The sequence below is a fragment of the Liolophura sinensis genome, chromosome 6, assembly GCF_032854445.1.
Source record: "Liolophura sinensis isolate JHLJ2023 chromosome 6, CUHK_Ljap_v2, whole genome shotgun sequence".
Lineage (NCBI taxonomy): Eukaryota > Metazoa > Mollusca > Polyplacophora > Chitonida > Chitonidae > Liolophura > Liolophura sinensis.
In genome coordinates, this window is record NC_088300.1 from 62,694,197 (window position 1) to 62,716,402 (window position 22,206).

Sequence of the window (22,206 nt, forward strand, 5' to 3'; positions counted from 1 at the left end):
TGGGCACAAGGTCATGTAATCTGATAAACCTAGCTTGTATTGCTGATCTGTACGACAGATTGTTGTCGTCAAAACCACATGGCGAGCAGGATTTAATGCGGGACAGACATATACCTAGCATAATTATATTTTTTCATCTAATAGGAGATAACATTTCAAAAAAAGTCATTTTGAAATTTATTTGTCAAGTTTTATCTTAATATTGTTGCATGGTTTAACATATAAGGAAATTGTATGAGTATATATATGGTTCTCCTTACCTGGGCATGAAGAGTCCGACCTCAGTGGTATATGAAGTAAAACACTCAGTGACATATAACGTGATAGGCGAGGTCGACCTGTCAGATACATTAACGTTATATCCATATTCCAAAATATTTTACATAGTTCTTAAAAGCATTGATCTATATTCATGGTCACATAAAGATGGCATATGGTCCAAAGGGATCTAAGACATTATATAAACACTTACCTGTAAGAGTCCTTTAAGTGTGGAGTATATATATCCTGAATACGCTTCGCCATTGATGGCCTGTGTATCTAGTCCACCGGCCAGAAGCAGGGGTTATCGTTACTCTGACTGCTATCGTATTTTATACATGTAAGGTAGCTTATACGTCTTGCACACCGTGAATACGTGTACCGTTCGTACTGTGTCGTGTGGCGTATACCTCTTGCGTGCAGCGTACCTCTTACGTGTAGCGTATATTTATTTGGAGCGTTCTGTATCCCTGTAGCGTACCGTATATACCTGTTGGTATATATTTTATGTCTAGCGTACCTCTTATGTGTAGCGTAGATTTATTTGAAGCGTTCTGCATCCCTGTAGCATATCGTGTATACCTGTAGGTACATACCTTTTACGTGTAGCATGTACCTTGTAGTTACGTGGAGCGCTTTCATCCATTTGTACCACAGTTTAGCGGTCTGGGTAGAAAATTGTCCTGCACAAGACTGAGGTATTGTTGGCCAATATTAACCTGTTTTTCCCATACTGGATCATTTTATGCTACAATGTACATCATGTAAAGATGTGTACAGGTCTCTGTATCACTAGGTTTAGTTATTTAATCAGATAATGACTTCATACAGCATATAATAATAAGAATATTTCACTTATTGCTTGAGTATGACCTTTAACATTAAATACGCCACAATGTAGCTTTCATTGTTCTTGGTGCTGTCGCTGGGATACATGAGGTGCGCGCTCGAAACCAGTCCTAGACAGAGAATTTGTAGATACATGTACATGTACCCTCTCTTTCACTGCTTGTGGAGCATTGGCGACAATACGCGGTCGACAACACTTGTATAGCCGTTTACGTAGTCTTATCTGTACGTCACAGGTGGGAGGAAGTTCGTCAGTAATTTGCCAAAGGTCGGTGGTTTAGCCCGCATAATTCGGTTTACTCCACCCGTAAAACTGACTCCCATCGTACAAGTGAAAAAGTAGAGTTTGGGATGAAACAATAATGAAAGCCATGAGCTATGTCCACAATGGACACTAGCTTCTAGGCAAAAATGAATCAATTTGGTCTTTTGATAATGAATGAAACGCGTGTACAGAACCAGTAAAATTCAATGACCAACACTCACTTCAATAAAGCAACCAAATACATGAAATGGCATTAATTGTACACGAGGTGTGCATATATTTTGGTATATAATACAAATATGAATACATGCCTTATCACAGGAAGGTTTTTTTTTTCAGGGTACAGGTGACCATTCAGACGGTCATAACTTGTCCAGATTTCAGCGACTGAGTGGAGAGATCAGCCAATCGGAGAGCGAGGATAGCTCCGCTTCCATCCGGGTCCTCACACGTGCGCAAGCCTGCCAAAATGCACCCAAAAAGCATAACTGTTACCAAGTGCCATAGTAAACATGTGGTGTTTTGTTTTAAATGTCACTTTTAAAATTTTTAATCGCTTGACCGTTTATACAGTGTGTATTATAAGTGTCAAAACCCACCCACAACTCCCTCCAGAAAGTGACCAACTTCTGCTTTGTAGCTTTCGTGATATCTCTTCACAATGTCCACATGAGTAGGTTCCTCCGTTGTCCCGTCAAGAGTTCGTGATTGTACCTGATAGGGCACGGGGTTCTCCAATATCAATACACCCTTTGTGCCAGCGACCTGCATGGAAAAGACGCAAACAGGCTGAAGTGAGGTATCAAACAGGTAAACTGTAACGCCATTTTTGTGCGCAAAACTAACTTAGGGTTGAGCTTATTTTAATTCTAATTCATATAGATTGCTTCATATACATGTACATGTATACATACTGAGGGTTTACGACATACTTAACAATTTTTGAGTCATATGGCGACGAAGAGTCACTCGGTGCGAACACATACTATATCTCCTTGTGACAGGGCAAGTCCATGCCGCCAAAGTGCTGCCGCCACTGAAGTATTATGCTGAAGACACCAGACATGACACCCCACCCATGCAGTCACATTATACTGACACCGAGCCAACCAGTCCTGTTTCCTGGAGCACGAACCAACAATAGTTTTGTTTTTTCATCGTTAAAGGCTCTAACCTTTTGCCAACATTTCCCGGCAACCATTAGGAGATACTATAATTAGAATTTCAACATATGATTAGAGTAACCCGTTTCATATGCTTCTATTGAAATCTATAATGCAGAATTCCACTGTCATGGCTCTGAAGAGGCAACCGTTAAACTGTCATATCTAGCCTTCCTTTTTCGATGGTTATTTGTACAAACAACAAGAAAGGGGAAGCAGATTTACATCGCTGAAGACCACTTGTCTCCTACCAACATGGGTGCAGGTTTTCTTTGTCATGCGAGTTCTTAGTAACTTGATAAAGATCGGTGGTTTACCGAGGGTACAAAACTTGCATCATGCACTGAGAGAAAAGTTTGAGTCAATCTGAGTTATACAAATCGGGCTAGTTTAACTCGGAAAATTGAGTCATATAGCCGGATTAGCTGAGTAATGAAACTTACTTGGCGGTGTCGGAAAACTAACATGAGTCTTTCAGGACTCGGCTTTCTAAGTTGAATTAGCTCAATTGTATAACTGAGATTTTTGAGTCAGTTAACCCAGACTTTTCTCACCGTTTAAAAGCAGTGAAAAATTCTTGAATATGGCGCTAATAGACAAGTATTAAATGTGTAAGGAAGTGAATAAAATAAGAAATGAATGTATGTAAAGCACAAACATAACTGGTTGGAAACTGAAGAGCGCAGATGTGAATATATTTTAAAGGGTAGCATAATTAAGTCAATCTGACTCCAAGTATCCATGTGAACAGCTTCTGCAAAACTACTATAAGACCAGAGATTATTTCCAAACCATACCTCTAGCCTTTGGTCATATCCGTACGCTGATTTCCGGCTGTTCTCTAGAATAGCCATTAAACCGCTGGGGAATTTCAGCATTACGGCAGCGCTGTCTACGTCATCAATTTCTGTGTAAAACGCTTCATGCGCATGACCAAACGCCACAAGGGACTGGGGCATCTCATTAGTCAAGAAGGAAACCATGTCAAATCCGTGGACAGTAGAGTCGTGGAATATATCCCCTAAAATTGGAACAAATCTCAGTAAAACTCTTTTTTTTATTATTTATTTTTTTTGTATTTATTTATTTCATTGGTGTTTTACGCCGTACTCAAGAATATTTCGCTTAGACAACAGCGCCCAGCATTATGGTGGGAGGAAACCGGGCAGAGCCCGGGGGAAACCCACGACCATCCGTAGGTTGCGGAAAGACCTTCCCACATACGGCCGGAGAGGAAGCCAGCATGAGCTTGACTTGAACTCACAGCGACGGCACTGGTGAGAGGCTCCTGGGTCATTACGCTGCGCTAGCGCCCTAACCAGCTGAGCCATGGAGGCCCCCGTAAACAAGCAAATATCATGATGATGGATGTCCATCATATACCTTAATGTACCCTCACGTTTTATATGGCCATCGTGCATCCTAGAAGACGTCATATTCTCGGTAATTTCAAATCTAAGTCACGCCATCATGTGTTTTATTGGTTAGGCCCATATGTTTAGATAGCTTATCCAAAGCTATAGATTCTCTACTTTTGTTCCCATCATCGTGGATTTCATTCATTGTACAACAGTTTAAAAAAATTAAATGTCCAATTTGAAAGAAATTTACATGCAAAAGTTTATGGGTTGGAAAATTCCTGCCACCAAAAATGTGTGTGGAAAATCTCACCAAGATGTCCATTAAATAAACCTAGTGATATCTAGCGATAGCCCAATCTGACATTGGAAGCCATATATCTGAGTTGGATATGCAAGTAAACAGATGAAAAATGGTTTTTTTCTTAAATGTGATGATACATTTATACTTAGCACTTTCTTTATCGATTTGAGTCCATTGGTGAATAAAATATCACCGTTTCTAAGGAGTGCACGGGTCTTGCAAAGGTAAGGCATTAGAACTGGAAACATTTCTTCATTTCAAAAGTCAGCATAAAATAAACTTACTAAATTGACCAGATACTTAACAGTGTAGTCATTTGATCATTTCCTTCTCTCTTAAACGATATTTCTTTACTTTTCAGCCATCCTATGTTTTCGTTAATTGTTGTAAATATACCATGTATCAAGCTGACCTGACTTGGCTAGATATGCCCCCGAGCAGACTGACGGCGGGTCTCTGTTACATATTTTAATCATGAGAAGATTGCCCACTTCTCCGTTACTAACAGATTTCTTGATTTTCTTCACTCCAGGATCGTGCCGTCTGCAATCATAGTCAGCAAAGGTGGGATGAAAATTGACAAATTCTGCAAAATGAAATCAACTTTTTAATAAAATATATACAGGATTATAACATCCATCCATTGTACATACAGTACATCAATTTGTTGTACATTCCGTAGGTCTGTTGGGCCGCGCAGAGAACCAATTATAACGCTCGTCATTACGAAGTGTACTGGTTTATGTCAGACAAGGTATGCACCTACTGGTTTTGGCTGGTTTCGTTCAACTTCTATATCTGGTTTTCTTCGAGCTCAACTTACAGCTGATTTCATTCAGTTTATATACTGGTTTCCTTCTGGCTCTATACCTAGTTTTGGGGGGCATTATATCTGTTTCCTTCTGCAATAAAACTTCTTACCTCGCACTGACAAATCCCACACTAGTAAAACTTTGGCAGAGCCAACGGTGAATAAGGACGTGCGAAATATTGCGCCTTTTGGTTTTCCATCTGTCATTTATAACTTACTACATGCATGTACTGATATTTAGATGCAATGTCAAAGTGTTGTGTCTGATATTTGGATGCATTGCCAAAGTGTTGTGTCTAATATTTGGATGAAATGCCAAAGTGTTGTATCTGATGTTTGGATGCATTGCCAAAGTGTTGTGGGTGACATTTGGATGCATTGCCAAAGTGTTATGTTTGATATTTGGATGCAATCCCAAAGTGTTGTGTCTGATATTTGGATGCATTGCCAAAGTGTTGTGTTTGATAGTTGGATGCAGTGCCAAAGTGTTGTGTCTGATATTTGGATGCATTGCCAGAATGTTGTGCCCGATATTTGGATGCAATGCCAAAGTGTTGTGTCTGATATTTGGATGCATTGCCAAAATGATGTGTTTGATATTTGGATGCAGTGCCAAAGTGTTGTGTTTGATATTTGGATGCTGTGCCAAAGTGTTGTGTCTGATATTTGGATGCATTGCCAGAATGTTGTGCCCGATATTTGGATGCATTGCCAGAATGTTGTGCCCGATATTTGGATGCAGTGCCAAAGTGTTGTGTCTGATATTTGGATGCATTGCCAGAATGTTGTGCCCGATATTTGGATGCAATGCCAAAGTGTTGTGTCTGATATTTGGATGCATTGCCAAAATGATGTGTTTGATATTTGGATGCAATGCCAAAGTGTTGTGTTTAATATTTGGATGCAGTGCCAAAGTGTTGTGTTTGATATTTGGATGTAATTCCAAAGAGTTTTATCTGTTGTTTGGATGCAATGCCAAAGTGTTTTATCTGATGTTTGGATGTAATGTCAAAGCGTTGTGTCTGATGTTTGGATGTAATGCCAAAGCGTTGTGTCTACTATTTGAATGTATTTTTAATAAAAACGTTGTGTCTTCATCATCTTTAGATAGAGTGTCATGAGGCGTGTAATCAAGTAAAAATGGGTCAACGGTTGTGCTTGATATTTAGATGATTTGCCAACAAAAGTACTGTGTTTGGATGCTGGGGAATAAATAATTGTCTCTTTGCAAATGATGTATGTGAGAGACGTGTCACATAATCATGCACTGACCTGTTAAAGGCACAGAACAAAATTATTCCACGCGCCGAAGCCTCCTGATAAAACTGGCGAGCTTTGTCCACCGAGAAGGTCACGGGTTTCTCCGTAAACACATGTTTACCTGTGAACATTAATCTACTGAGAATGTCACGGGCCTCTCCGTAAACACATGTTTACCTGTGAACACTCCTCTCTTCAAAAACGTGTTCACATGTTATAAATTTAACGCTTTTTCTATGAAAGTAGGCCAGTCTCTAATCTCAGCATCTTCCTACTATTACAAAACTGTACGAAATTATTCCAATTATTGCAGGTTTGTAATGAAATTAAAGGCTAAACGATGCGTATGAAAATGGTGTTCCCTCGCTTGTTTATTTATTTATTTGATTGATGTTTTACGCCGAACTCAAGAATATTTCACGTATACAACGGCGGCCATCATTATGGTGGGAGGAAACCAGGAAGAATCACGACCATGCGTAGGTTACTGGAAGACCTTCTCACTTTACGGACGGAGAGGAAGCCTGAGTGAGCTGAACATGAACTAACAGCGACCGCAGTGGTGAGAGGCTCCCGGGTTACTGCGCCGTGCTGAGGTGGCAACACCCTCGGCCACGGAAGCCCCCACATTAATCCCAAGGGCTTAGTTATACATGATCACGTCAAAAACAGTGAAATACTGAAGGTTGGGTGAGCAATTAATAGCTGCACATACCAGCGTGGAGAGCTTTCTCTATCAACAGCTCATGGTGCTCGGTTGGGGTACACACAAAAACTGCTTTTACCCTGCAGATATAAGTGAAAAGAAACGTAAGAAACATACTGCTTGTGTGATAAAATTAGCACTTTATAAAAGCTCACGGAACATGGCCAGTTTATGTATTCATACGGTATACTGATGCGTACCTGTCATCAGCCATTACACGGTCCGCGTCTTCGATGGACGCATACTGGGTCTTTCCCATCAGGTGGTACGTCCAGATTAGCCTCTGCACCCTGTCCTTCTCCCCCGGGGCGTCCACCAAGTACACAATATCAGCCAATAAATGCTCCACCAGGTGTTTGACGTGGACCTGCCCCATCCGCCCCACTCCGAACAAGGCCACGCCCACAGGGTTGTCAGACGGATGCTGAAGGATGAATAAAGTAAGATTGTTAATTCATTCATATCTGGTAATTTATTTATTTATTTATTTATTTATTTATTTATTTATTTCATTGGTGTTTTACGCCGTACTCAAGAATATTTCACTAATACGACGGCGGTTAGCATTATGGTGGGAGGAAACCGGGCAAAGCCCAAGGAAAACCCACGACCATCCGCAGGTTGCTGGTAGACCTTCCCACGTACGGCCCGAGAGGAAGCCAGCATGAGCTGGACTTAAACTCACAGCGACCGCATTGGTGAGAGACCTGGGTCATTACGCTGTGCTAGCCAGCCAACCAACTGAGCCACGATTAAAAAAATGTCAAGATAAAGCCATAATTTTGGATAAAGGAATGGAAAAACAAAGGTAAACTATATACCAAAGTATATATTTAGCTTACACACATTGTAGTTTACCACATAAGTTAACTTACTTCCATAAGGCCATGCATGTACTTCCCAGCTAAGCCTACAGTGTGAGGTAATCTAAATGTGTCAAGTGAAGTATTCCATATGTGTCAAATGTGGACCAGTTAAATCCAGCTATGCTGACAGCTACGTTATAGTCGCATTGTTACCATGCTATGACCGGATCTTTAGTATACATATCTTATCCAGTTATTCCCTGAAACACATCCAGGGCTACCCAGTGAACGATAAGATATCAGATCATAATAATACCAGAGTTTTTAGGCAAGAGAAATTAACTTTCAAGAATACCGTTGAAGACATTGGCTTATACATCAGAACCATAAACAAAGAAGCTGTCCATAAAAAATTTATTCCTATATTGGATCGGTGCTTTACACCATACTCAAGAAGAATAAAAAATTCAATCACAGTGCGCGATGAGTTTTCCAACTGGAACAATTGTTCGGACAGCGTTTACGGCTTCTACATCCATCGCACGGGGCACAGGAAAACTTCTACATCCATCGCACGGGGCAAAGGATAACTTCTACATCCATCGCACGGGGCACAGAATAACTTCTACATCCATCGCACAGGGCACAGGATAACTTCAACGATTATTCAGCTTGATTTTCACCTGTATAAATCATTCCACAGAAGACGATAAGACAAGAACACATCTCCATTCTTTAGGTAAAAGGGATGTCAGCTTTGAAGTATCTTTGACACTGTATTATTTACTGTGATCAAATATACTCCCAGATTCCTTTTTAAACCCTTTATGATACACTATATTTATACACTTGAAAGGGATAATAGCATGACCTATCTTCAAAACATGACAAAAATGGGGCTTAAGTTGACCGTAATGAAACCGGTGATGCGGAAAAACCGAAATTTTAGGCGATCTCTCTCAATCGGCAGACCTCACAAAACTGCAGAAACAGCCAACCCGTCTTGTATCTTCACGGCTGGTTGACTGGGACACCGATATTTATAAAAGAATAAAATTCCATATTCATCTGAGTTTGCAAGAGCCATTGCAATACAACCGCGGTAATTATCCATTCCATGGTATAAACACTTCCTTATGGTGAAGGCGTTGGACAAGGAAATCAACGTCCACCCCTTTTAGCACCGGTCTGTCATTCACAAAGAAATTTACTCATTTCGAGTTCAACGGAACCACGTCGATTTATGATCTGCAGTTGAAACCGGGGTAATTAATCATTTTTTGTAAAACATTAAAAATTCCCCACAAATTCAATTTCATGACGTGTAGGGTATAAACGGCGGTCGTCCGCAGAGGGTCTTTTTTCCGATGGTGTCCAAGCGTTGTGACTGAATTCACATTGTGATAACCAACGTTTTTAAACAGTTACAATTAACGGCCCGAAAAAATGTCCAAACTGGCGCATAACTTTTCACCAGAAGAATTTTCCAGAGAAGCTTGTTGCTCATGTCCTGATGTTCAACTTTTAAGACCACCATGTGCGCATCTTGTAACTGGTGGAACACCAAGTTCCACCCACGTGTTCTGGCATATCGAAAGAACATTATCCTTAGTCCTAATAAGGAAGTCGAGGCATCACCACGTAAAAATGTAAAAGATTAATTTCACAAGATTTCGATCCACATGCCGGGATCATTATCAAGGCAGGTGGATCGAAAACTTCTGAAATATTTTACACTTATGTGATGGTGCCTCGACTTCATTATTACTATTGAACTCACGTTCAACTATGAGTCTTAAGCTGTAATATTAACTTTACATACACATTACTACTAATCCAATGCATGAAATATATGCATAGATATTTCCTTCATTAAGCTTCTTGTAGTGGGCTTATTTGGGCCATGAAATGCGACTTCCGCTACTTCCTTAACAAAGGACTGCCATTGTTGTAGGCCTATGCCCTTAGATATACCGGCACCTCACGAGCTGCATGGTTTAACAGACTAAAAACATGAAGTAGCTGTTATTATGAACCAAGACTTGACTATGAGGTTAAAAGTGTTCATTTTTTCGTTCAATCCAACTAAAACACATAACTTTTTCTGTTTCCGTTAGGATGTTCTTAAAATAATCAATAGCTGTAATTCACAAAGAATAATCAGACAGAATGCTTCATGCCCAAGAGGTAAAATTCCTGTGATTATTTTATTTTGTTGGACAAATCAGATACACTAAATACAAGGATAAACCATCAGTTATTCGGGGCAACAAGCACAGGTGCTGTGAAAGACAAGAGAGCAAGTTCAAAGTAAAATGGAAGCAAGTTTTATTTCACATCATCTAGGCAACATATATCCCTGAAGAATGGTGTCTACTTTAAGTTACTCATGAGTAAGCCAGTAGTAAAAGACACCCTACAACATTAGAAATGTGACAAACACCGTACATACACCTGCTACAATACTGGCTTGACATACGGAGCTGCAACACGACGCCGCTTAATGTTTAAAAAAAAACAAAAAACAAAACAAAAAACCTTAACTGCTTTTGAGTCCCTTTTTAACTGTTAAGAATAAACAGCTTGTAGTCATTATATTCAATATTAATCTGCTAATTAAGGCTTCTAAAATAAATATTCCTAAACTGATTCAAATTCATTTCTGAGTTTAATGATTAGACAATGGGTATTAAAACCACAAACCCCAAACTAAATGCTTAATTGTCATTATCTAGTGCCCCCCCCCCAAAAAAAAAAACCCACAACACTCAAGCCATGAAAAAGCAGCATTTATTTAACTGACATCTCAGCTATAATTACCTTCTTTATTACCTATTCAAAGTATCATACTTAAATGGAAGCTCATTCTGTGCCACATACTACTTTATACATATAAAGAGTTACTGTAGATGACCTAATATTTCGCCCAATGGATTTTTTTAGGGGCAAATAAATATCATTATATTCCTTTCGGTATTGAAATTTGCATTTATCTACTAGTACATCACCCTACCTTCCAAATTAACCTCAAAACACCTTTCCAAGATCAAAAGATCTCTGAGAATCATGTCAAATGAGTAACTTTACCAGAGACAAGATTCTAGGTCATTTACAATAATTCAACTATGGCAAAGCTGCAAGGATAAAAAAGTATCCAGTATACAAAATTTACAACAATATCTTTCACAGGACATATACATGCACAGCTGTGAGTCATTTTGTTCAACCACATGTTTGTGTACCTGTATGGGAGACTCCATTATTGCACTTTGAGAGACGACACACAGAGGTAACACTCAATGAATGTTACTAGTATCAGCAGAGATGTACACAAATACACTGTGAGACTAACCTTATACAAAGATCCAAATTACAGCATATTCTTTTAATAAATCATCAACCACATCCACCTGTTAACTGTTCATTCATCACTGGGATAAGGCCCAATATGAGGGTTGACATTTTTTCGTAACTCTAAAACAGTTTATCTGTACAGAATTATTAAAGGAGATGCACGGCTACTCTGGTGACAATGTTGTGTCTGTATATGTCAAGCATATGAACAGTGTCTGTGTGTTTAATTAATTATTTATTTGATTTCAAGAATTTTTCCCTTCTATGAATGTCCGGTTTATAGGCAGAGGAAAGGCAAGGAGACATATGAACGAGACAATTATAATGATCCCAAGTACCTCTACCGAATTCCCCACCATGCTTCCCACAAGGAGGGCTACGGAATTGATAACTTACATGTACATACAAACACATACAAACCCAATTCGTAAAACTGAACATGTGCTATGTTCTCAAATTAACTTCGGCACTTAAAAAAATTAAGCTATTAGTTCTGAACACAGTAACCCTGCATATTAGCCTATGCTCAGAAATAATAAGCTCACAAAGTCAAGTACCCAAACGTAATATTCAGCCCATGCAATCACCTAAAATTCTTAGCACCTTTTCACAACAATATATATACTAGTATTCACTACATTATTGTTATCACAGAGGAAGAAGGATCTTCACTGGCTACGTCAATGTGCTGTGTACAGATGTAAAGCCGTAAAATCTGACTTTCTAAGGACTGCCTACTTATCTACCACTATAGCCCTAACATTTCTGTCACTGACAATTCTGTCTTGTCAGTCTGTATGCAATAAAGAATTAATAAAAGACATAAATCCTGAATTGTAGAATTATGAAAATTCCGAGGCTGACCGAGTTTCTTTCAAACTTTACCTTCTGCCATTAATTTAGTAGAAGGATTAAAATTTAGGCAAACAAATTTGTCAATCCATATCTGACGTCAAATTATTTCAGAACTCTGAAAACTTAGTGTTTCATAGTCCCAAGCAGCAGCACTTGTACACAATAACAGTCCTTGAAAAAAAAGAAGAAAGAAAGAAAGAAAGAAAAAGAAAAAGAAAAAAAACAGCACTTTCTACAAGTTTGCGTAACTATTGAGGTGCAACTAAAAAAAAAAGGGGGCAAAAAAAAAAAAACCCAACAAGAAAGCAAAAACAGAAAAATAATGCAAACAATAACAAAAGGGTTATCCATAGAATTATTTGTACATATACAAGATCAATAATAGCTCCACCACTCTACTGGTCTAAAGATACGTTTTCAGTTCCTCTTGCTATGTTAGTAATATTACGTTATTATAAGGAAAATATGCATAATTCCAATTAAATATAAATAGTACACCGATTCTTCTGCAATGTTCTCACATATCATCAGAGGTCATCTAACAAAAAGAAGAAGTTACCTACTGCCTACTGCAAGTGCAGACTTGCTACTAAATCAAAGATCTCCAGGCTTCTCAAATATTCTGCCTATTGATGTTCGGATTGAGCATGGTGTTCTGAATTGATTTTATACCATTCATTCTAAAGCTCATACCTTTTTGAGATCACAGGAATTAGACAAACAAAATGGGACTACAACTGGGTAAGAGCAGCTACTTGTTCCATAAAACAATGGCTAAATATGCAGGATGCAAACATTATGGATAAAACAAGGTGTTTGTTGCATCAACTTTCGGTTTGGTCTGACCGCTAAAAAATCAATGGTAATGAGCTAATATGACAAATACATAGTACAGTTTATGTATAATGTACTTTCAAACATCATAAACATATGTTTATATCCGAGACACTACCTCCTGTAAAACCATACTCTGAACATCTCTTAGGTTGAAAATTTAAAGTTAATTTGCCTGGCATTCTTTATGGTTATTTTAAAAAAAAAAACAAGAAGCCTCCAGCCTCTTACTTACATGTTCTACAAAATGAAACAGAGGCTTCTTTCTTTTTACATCTTACAAGTAACCAACATTATAGACTTTCTTCAATTCAACAAACTTTATAAACACTTGATAACAACCAACCTCACATTAAACTGTTTAACATTAGGTAAAACCAGATTCAATTTCTCACAAGAAATGTAAACAGCTAAAAAAAAAAAAAATATGAGACAATATGCCATCGACACTGTACACACTTTGTATTGCACTGTGGCATAAAACTATGCCAGGACACAGATGAGAAACAAGACTCTCAACTGGGGATGATATGATCTCGAACTATGGATAATGGGCATGAGAAAGGAGGCTCCCAAACAAGAGAAAGGAGGCTCCCCGACATGAGAAAGGAGGCTCCCACACATGAGAAAAGAGGCTCCCAAACAGGAGAAAGAAGGCTCTCAGACATGAGAAAGGAGGCTCCCAAACAGGACAAAGAAGGCTCTCCGACATGAGAAAGGAGGCTCCCAAACAGGAGAAAGGAGGCTTTTAATCCTTAAGAAAGGGCTGATACACCTTTCAAGAAGAGTTACCTGTGGACGAATTTATCCAAAAGGTAGACCATGGACAAAGTTATATCATGTCAAGATGTATGTTTGGTGTATATAGTTGTTTTTATATGTTCTGACCCTCCGTATTCACCAGTTCAAAAATCACAATACAGAAGAAGATATTCCATGTACCGATATGCAACTGCAGGAAGAGTCAAATATGCAGGCCATACTACTTGGGCATCCATCCACGGATAGGTGATAGAAATTTCAGGATTGCAGGATTGCACATCCTGTAGGACGTATTTGCAAATTTTTTTTATCACCCTTTAGTGTGTCCTACCAGGCCAGTTGTTGCACCTCTGAAGGGGGGTATTCCAAAAGTTATCCATTCTGTTGGGTGTATTTGACAGTTTTTGGACATCCTGCAATGAGTGTTAGGCCAAATGTTTCCTCACTGCATGTATGTGAAGTATTACAGAAGTCGTTGGATATCCTGTTATCGCCAGAATATTTTTGCACATCCTTGGTAAAGGTGTGAAGAAAAATGTTTACAAAACCTCTGTGGAGAAGGTTTTAATGGAGATCCCCGACGACTTCACTTTCACCCCAAATGTTCCCTTGACAAAACATTTATGCTTTGTTAGTCTTAAAGTGCATTTAACAAAAACACTATCTTAGCAAGTTCCATCCCCAAAATTCAATTAAAGTTGGACCCTCTGCCTATCTCGTTGACTGGGGAGCCCTGGCTGGGTGACATCATGCCAGTAACACCTGCCGGGATGCTACACTGGAAACCCCTGGAATTGCCGAATCCATGCATTAGGCCTACCTGCTCTGTGCTTTTCCAGAATTAGCCATTGTATGACTTAATCTATAATTAACCCTAGCATAATGAAAATCATATAAGCATGACAGTTTTGCAACAGTTTTAGATCCTTGAAAATCGTGTACAGCCTAGCGACTGAGAGATATGATGACCAATCTCCACTCGCATACCCGCCACAGTAGATGAAGCAAAAGCACTCCCATCTGGTTGCTGTCACGAATTGGACATGGTTGTACCCGTGGAGAATTTGGTGCGGTTTCATATACCGGCTCTGACACAAGAATCCATGCGGTCAGGCCAGAAGATTTTGACTTGTAATGACCAGCTAGAAAAGTCTGTTGCTCAATACCTTTGAAAGTAAAAATCAAGCAATTTTTTTATGCTTAATTTTTAAAAGATATCACCAGCAAAATAAATGAGGCTTGAGTTGTATTGAAAAGAAACAGTGATTGGTAAGATATTTAAACACCAATTTAAACTTTGTCTTCAGTCCCATTGCGGACAATATATGGCATGCTGTGAGGTATCACATGCCCACTGTGTGCGGCGTGAAAAGAAAAACCAATCTGTAGCCTCGTGGACACCGTAGGGCATAGCCCAGTCCCTCCCCACAGTTCGTGTCAGAGCCTGCTGTTTCAAACAAGCAATTAACTAAACTTCTGCATTCCAGGGAATGAAAATCCTGACTTCTTTTCTTTTTCATTTGGCATTTTGGTAGGGGGAGGGGGGGGGATGTATGTCTCATCCTTCGGCTTTTTCTTCTAGCAAGTCCCAACATGTATGACGACTGATTGAATCTGAGCCATATTTTCTCAATCTGTGACATTTTTAGGCCACACATGTAACTTTACAGTATCCTGTGTTGTGTTACTGCAATCACAAGCCATGCTTAGGCATGGAATAATATCGAAAGTAGTTGTAAAGTATAGCGATTGTCTTCTGTGGTCTGTATTATGCACATAGAGAAGCCTTCATGTCTGACAGCAAATGTCGTGATGTCACAAGGTCAAGGGTGACTTGATCATATGTAGATGTCTAATCACCAAATTCTAAAATTTTTCTTCACTTTTCGATGTTTTAAACGACCGAAATGGATTCAGGGGACAGTAAACTATCTATAAGCAGTTTGGAAGGCCCAGCATTGGGGTTCTACTTTAACCATGCAAGATGTAACAATTTGACTGGGTGTTTGGGGAGCATTCAGTAATCCCAAGTGTGCTGTAGCTTGAGTAATTCTGAGAGATTATGGGACAAGATTTTACCAACAAACACAAATTGACCAATCCGTTGAGGTCTGTGACAGATGAACTGACTGATCCAATCAAGTCCATTAAACACAAATTAACTGGAAGTCTATTACAAAAACTGACATATCCAGCAACGTCTGCCATGTACAAACTAGTCAATCCTGCAAAGGTTTATCACACCAGTCCAGCAAGTTGCATTGCACGCTTGAATAGAGCAATCTAACACAATGTATCATACATGAACTGACCAATCCAGCAAAGCTTATCACACGTAAATAAACCAATCCAGTGAGGTCTATTACATACGAATTAACCAATCCAGTGAGGTCTATTACACATGAATTCACCAATCCTGTGAGCTGTACTTCTATACACACAGGATGTGACCAATCCAATCAAGTCTATTACACACAAACTGACCAATCCACCCAGGTCTATTACACACGAGCTGATCGATGATGATTTGATGATCCACCTGCTTGGCATATTACACAAAAACTGACCCATGCTTAAGGCCTACTTGAAGAGCCACTGCAGCAGAGTTTGGAATGTGAGGATGACTGCCAGTATGATCCAGCTCTGGTGTTGAGAGAGGAAGGTGACAGAATTTTCCTGTTTCTGTTGGCGGTATTGCATCTGGTGAACCTGTTGCTGGAGTGATTTGAGGCTGGTCAATGTGTCCTGCTGGGCCTGAATCAAGGGCTCCAGGGCCTTCTGCAGCACGTTTTCCTGGACTAAGCAGTTCTCCTCATTTGGCTTGCTGGTCAGTGCCATTAAGACTGTGAGAAAAATACAGAGTAAATGAATCACCATATGAAGGTCATTTGTGCCTCTAAGTACAAAAAAAATGTTGAGTTATGTCAGGGTTTGTACAGGTATATGAAAATGAAATTCAAGGAGTTTTCCAGGAGTTTTTTTGTCATTTTCAAGGCTAGTTTAACCATACCATGGTGCAAATTATAGACTATATTTTAAATCTGAATTATAGACGCTTTAATTTGCATGAATGTATATTGAATAGTACGCTTGCTTTTGAAAGAAATATCTGCCCTTCACCTCTGTAATGCGACATATTCTTTGACCTGGCCTTGGCTCAGTAAAAAAAATGAACGCCATATATCATTACACAGGGCTTCCTCTGCGTCAGTATTTGTAGTATTTTTTTCAGCCAGTCACTTTATCCACTCATCAGATTTTGTAGTAAATACTATTTTTCTTTAGCTATATTTCCTTAGTGGCCATGACTCTTGTAGGTCACCTTCTGTAATTCGTTTTTATGTGCCTTGATGTAGCTGCTAGAATCAGTTTGGTCTCTTCCAGCTATATCTGGAGTTTATCAAATGTTACATTTAGAACAATTGCCCTCAAAATAATGGAACAATGCTTGGCAGCAGGTTTTTGTTTTTGTTTAAAAAAAAAATCAATCCTTTTTTCAACCTATCTGTAAGATCCTAGTAAATCATAATTTCCTCTATCAGAAAAATTTGTTATGAAATTAATTTGTAAATTCAGTTTATTTAAATGCAACATCATGATCAGTACACTGGAGTGACACAGTCTGACAGGAGAAAGCCAGACGGCGTACACATTTACGTAACGGCACATATTCTGTAACATTTAATTTACTTCGGATCCAACAAAAAATAGTTTATTAAGTGGAAAAGTTAAAATTTTTCATGGAAGTTAATTTCATTTACAGTTGTAACTCTACCTTAATTTCTTTTCCTTGATAATTTTTTTTTTTTTTTCTTTTTAACAAATTGGTGATGAAAGACATCCCCCAAAAGGCCATGATTCTCATTTGTTATTTAACAAAAATGATTTCAAGCCTTATTTAATGTAAATCAACTTGCAACAATGCTGAAGCCCCTTTGTACATTTCTGTCAAGTAATCGCCATAAAACTGTGTTGTTTCCCCGAGATGAGGTTGTTTGAAATGAAAGTTAGTGGATTATTTTCATAAGAAAATTTGCGAAAATCTACTAAACACCCCAGAAAACTCTCATGGTAGATTTTGTATAAAGTTTTTTTTTTTTTAAGTAAATTTTATCACCATTTCAAAAAATTGTTCTAAATATGTGATAATGCCGAGTGCTAGTGGAAGCCCTGATTATGGGAGAATTATCAGCGAGCTCTCGATATACAGACTCGGCGGTCAGCAGGCAATATTTAAATTCGGGACAAACTAAGATTTTCAAGGAGTTTCCAGAAGTATTTGTCTTTTTTAAGGACTTTCAAGTACTTGAAAATGAAACTATTTTTCAAGGAGTTTCAAGGACTGTGCGCACCCTGTATGAGCATAACAACAGAGAGGATTACTTTCATGTCATTTGTGAACATCTCCTGAAACGTAATGAGAATGTTTGGCAATGTCATCAGCCAACAAGAACCTGTTCCTCAATCACATAGAGGGCTTATTACACAAGATTGCTGTTTTCATGTGAGTTGAAAACAACAACAGTTTCTCATCTTTCTGAGTAAAAAAGATGCAAGAAAATATTGATAGGCAAAGGAACAAGCTCAATCAATTCTCAAAATACATGTGTCATTGTTCTGAATACATCTACATCCAAACCTGCACAGACTGACAGCCCACAGGGCCAGGCAAAATGTATGGTTTCACATGTTGATGGTATTCTCACACATTTTTTGACGCACAAGAGATAGAAAGCAGACAAATAATGTGTTTCTGTATATATGTGTATTTGTGGTGCAGTTGTCTCCCTTTACCTGCTGATCCAGAAGAATCACTGTCATGACGAGGTTCGGCTTCAGCTGCGGAGCTTTCGCTCTCATCCCCGATGTTAGGCAAATGTTTTGACGGCGCCCGCTGTATTTTCTGTATGTGCGATGGTCTGATGCGGTCTGCAGATTTGGGGTAGACACGGCTTTCTTTCTTCTGCTCAAGACTGGTGATGCTGCGTGTTCGGACAACTGGTGTGCGGTGATGCGTCTGAGTCTGGATGATGAAGTCCTTTTCATACTGAATCACGTCATTGATAGGATCCCATGGTCGCATGCTGTCAACAGGCAAATATAAATGTACACATCTAACACAAATCATCATCGTACCTGCCAACAAATGATAACTGTGAACACTCAAATCACCATCACATCATATCTGCCAGCATCCATTTCATCATCACATCTGCGAACATCCAAATCATTATCACATCCACATCAAAATCATCACTACATCTACCAGCATCCAATAATCATTATATCTGCCACAAAATCAGTTTATTCGCTAAAGATTATGTTTTCATTTCAAAATGCCATAATATGAGAAAATGCTCTTTGTTTTGGAGCAAGTGCATGTCTATGACACCCTTTGCGGCCGACTAGGTGTTGTGATTTACTTGTACATTCATACTTTCCAGACTTTTGACCAAGTGAAATGTGTGTTTCTTGCACATCTAGACATTGTTTCAGGAAAGTGAAGCATACTAGGAAGTCTCGAATTTGAGGGCGTGCTTTCTACAAAACAGTCATCATAAAAAACTTCAGATTAAACAAAATGTTTGCCTACTAATGACAAAGAAGTCAATGGGCCGATATATATATCCCTAAATATGTACATATGTAAATACCACTGCAATTTCTATCAACTGGGAGCCATCTGAATTAGAACACACCACCAGCTAGTGGTCAAGAGCCCTTCATTTCCACGCTGAGCAGATACCTCAAGAATAACTGTTCATAATCAAGTATAACTGTTCATAATCATGGTGAAAAAGAGACCACCCTCAATGTCAAGGCGAGCAAAGTTCACATTTTTCTGAATCCAGGCATCAAAACAGATGTTTGTGTACATGTAACAGCTGTCAATCATAATGGATGTTTCGGGTCAATAATCCCTCAGCATAAACCACTCACTCCACGTATCTGTAAATCCAGTCCCCAGTGAGCAGGTCCCTCTCAAACAGCTTAGGGACCCATTCCAGCATCTGTGCCTTCCTTTCCTTAGCCTCTTGTCTCTGTCTCTCCTCCAGTATGAACTTCTCCTGAGTGGCTGAGTGCATGTTACTGGTTATCACAGCATCAGACACTTGCTTCCACAACCTGAGGAATGGAAGAAACAATGCGCACTGTATATTTGTCCTAAATAATCCCCTCAAAAAATACTTTCTTTAAAGAAAAAATATTACATTTTGTGCCAAATCCTATATTTTTTTTCGCGTTTCAGTAGGACATCACCCTACTTTCCAAACTCCATGCAAACCTCAAAACACCCTTCTAAAATCAATAGATTTCTCAGCATCAGGCATATTGAGTAACTTAATACAAGCTTCTTCTTGAGCTGTTTAGTACATGTAAATATTCTCTTGTTGAAAACTCTGTCCCTGGCTTGTTCTTGACCCAAATCATATGGAAATGGCTTTGATCTAAAGCTGTTTCACTGTGACAAACCCCTAAGCTAAGTATGACAAGAGTTTCCTCCCATGTTTATGTGCCTTACAATGTACCTCTCTGACTCCATATCCCCCTGCACCTCCAGAGGCACAGTATACCTCTTCAGTCGCTGAGCCTTGATATCAGGGGTAGGGTTCCAAAACTGCTCCACAGTCTGTAATATAACAGGTTGCCAGTAACGATCTTTCCACTGCTAGTGTACAAAGTGTTCAGGAAATCACTGCCCAGCGCTTTTGGGTTCATTCACAGGTGAAATTTTCTCACTGTTACCATTACCACTCAAGTTAGCTTTTGATTTACATTAAAATTTGCTTTAAAAAAAACATCTCGGTGTAGATAGAAAATAGGTAAATCAATACAGAAACAAATATCAACTAAAAATTTCATTCACATATACAGCAGTGGAGTAGTCTTCTTAAAGAATAAAGTTTTGTCCAAACTTTCAGCAACTTTCTTGTACTACTTCTTCTGGAAGCTTCAACAACACATTTGTCCTTTATATTTATGGCACACCAAATTTCACCTGGTCATACATGATGGCCATCTTACCCCTGTGTTCTTATCTTTGATGTAAATGTCCATGTCCCAGTGTCCCTCTATTGTGGCCAGAGTGTCAGAGGCCAGCTTGATCTTGCCTGCCACTCTGTTAGATGCCCCACCACTCCCCAAGAAGGGCTGTAAACCGAATAATATCACACATACATACAGACAAAGCAACAGTATCTATTAAAGGCAACTTTACAGTTTCTGGATGCATAGGTTTACAATTCTATAACTTGTAATGAGGCGGAGCTAAAAAGGCATACAAATATCAATGTGGAGTGAACTTTTTATACGGAGGATTCAAGACCTGCATTTTTTTTGCATTCCTCCAAAATCTTTCTTATGCATGGAGACATAACTTGTCTGTTTGGGATTACATGTTGAACATTATTTGTGTCATTTAACAAAAGTGCCTCTCCCACTAGTCCCAATCGTCCTTACATATTAACGGTGCTGCCTCAGTTGAAATACAAGAGACAGGACATCCCAACCAATTTCTGTATGCTCACATTAAGATGTTAAGTTATTGACCTATCCTCATACCTTGAGGCCCAGGAAAATAGTGCCAAGAAAGTTATATACAGCTGTATGCTTGTTGTGGACCAGGACTGAACCCAGGTTTATTGCTTTTGAGCTGGAAAATGCAGAGTTTCATTTCGCTAACTTACCTTCAATTTGAACTCCAGCTCACACCTATAACCAGTCTTGGGACAGTCGATGTAAACTTTACCCCCAAACTCCATCGTTAGCGTCCCAATTAAAATACCTGTGTGACAGAAAAGACGGAAAGTTTACAAATTTGAGACATGTGGTATTCAAGTGAATGGAACAAAATTATAGTAAACTCAATGTTATCCTAATAAAAAGGCAATTACTAAATGACTACATCATGATGTTAATAAAAGATGTAAATGTCCAGGCAGAAGTTACAATTAACCCCCCAAAAACTTCCCCCAAACTACCATCACAAATCACCAAATATCTGACAGAATTTCCTCCCAACTTTACTCCCCACAGAAGAATCGGACACGTAGGCTCTTACACACAATCTCAGGGTGTCAGAGGTGACACTTTTGGCCTAATGAGCCAGAAAAGAACCAGTATTTCTGAAGTTTTAAAGTGTTAAGGCAATGTATTACGAATGACTGTCACACTATAAAGGACAAACCAAATGTAGCTTCTATTCTGCATGATAGAACGGCTATAAACAATCACAAATGCCATTAGATTTAGTTAGTCAACTCAAAAAGTTTGTGAAATCAATATGCAGCACTTACCTTTACAATGAGCATATGGCATAGTGATAAAATAGTCCTCTCCTCTCTTTAAAAATGTTAACTTTGCTGTGCCATCCAAAATGGCTGATAATGAATTGCCTGAAAAAAAAGGAATAAAAATGTACTTTCTGGTCAAACATTTGCTATTCCATGAGGATATACTCCCCATTACAGATCATGGTCTGCCAATGCATTTCCACCATCAGACGACTCAGAGGAAATTGAAATATTTCTTCATTTGATTGGTGCATGATAGCTTATAAAGATTTATATACTGGTGGCCAGTTTTATGGAGAAAACCAATTTGACAAGTTAATGACA

General features: G+C 38.9%; 2 protein-coding genes across 4 annotated transcripts in view; both read right to left on the bottom strand.

Annotated features, from left to right (window-relative positions):
• Nucleotides 1–1,690: 1,690 nt before the first annotated feature.
• On the bottom strand, nucleotides 1,691–7,933 carry LOC135468986 (inositol 2-dehydrogenase-like). The gene is made up of 8 exons (XM_064747497.1): nucleotides 7,853–7,933; nucleotides 7,178–7,401; nucleotides 6,987–7,057; nucleotides 6,284–6,392; nucleotides 4,613–4,743; nucleotides 3,336–3,559; nucleotides 1,975–2,140; nucleotides 1,691–1,836 (listed from the first exon to the last, which is right to left on the bottom strand). The coding sequence occupies exons 1-8, from the start codon at nucleotides 7,868–7,870 to the stop codon at nucleotides 1,730–1,732; spliced, it is 1,050 nt and encodes a 349-aa protein (XP_064603567.1). The 5' UTR covers nucleotides 7,871–7,933; the 3' UTR covers nucleotides 1,691–1,729.
• A 7,903-nt stretch (nucleotides 7,934–15,836) lies between these two features.
• Nucleotides 15,837–22,206, bottom strand: part of LOC135467980 (oxysterol-binding protein-related protein 8-like) — an 88,468-nt gene continuing 82,098 nt past the window's right edge. For all 3 annotated transcript variants that reach the window (XM_064745953.1, XM_064745954.1, XM_064745952.1), the window contains 7 exons: nucleotides 21,886–21,984; nucleotides 21,277–21,374; nucleotides 20,615–20,740; nucleotides 20,119–20,219; nucleotides 19,529–19,714; nucleotides 18,383–18,672; nucleotides 15,837–16,431 (listed from right to left, as the gene is read on the bottom strand). In XM_064745953.1, coding sequence (XP_064602023.1) covers nucleotides 16,169–16,431; nucleotides 18,383–18,672; nucleotides 19,529–19,714; nucleotides 20,119–20,219; nucleotides 20,615–20,740; nucleotides 21,277–21,374; nucleotides 21,886–21,984 — 1,163 coding nt within the window. In that variant the 3' untranslated portion in view covers nucleotides 15,837–16,168. The remainder of the gene's footprint in view (nucleotides 16,432–18,382; nucleotides 18,673–19,528; nucleotides 19,715–20,118; nucleotides 20,220–20,614; nucleotides 20,741–21,276; nucleotides 21,375–21,885; nucleotides 21,985–22,206) is intronic.

Coding starts and splice junctions, on each gene's coding strand:
- LOC135468986 (XM_064747497.1), bottom strand. Junction 4,744..6,283: donor TTGTTCTGTGCCTTTAACAG/GTCAGTGCATGA, acceptor CTATGATTGCAG/ACGGCACGATCCTGGAGTGA. Junction 3,560..4,612: donor GGCATATCTAGCCAAGTCAG/GTCAGCTTGATA, acceptor TTCCAATTTTAG/GGGATATATTCCACGACTCT.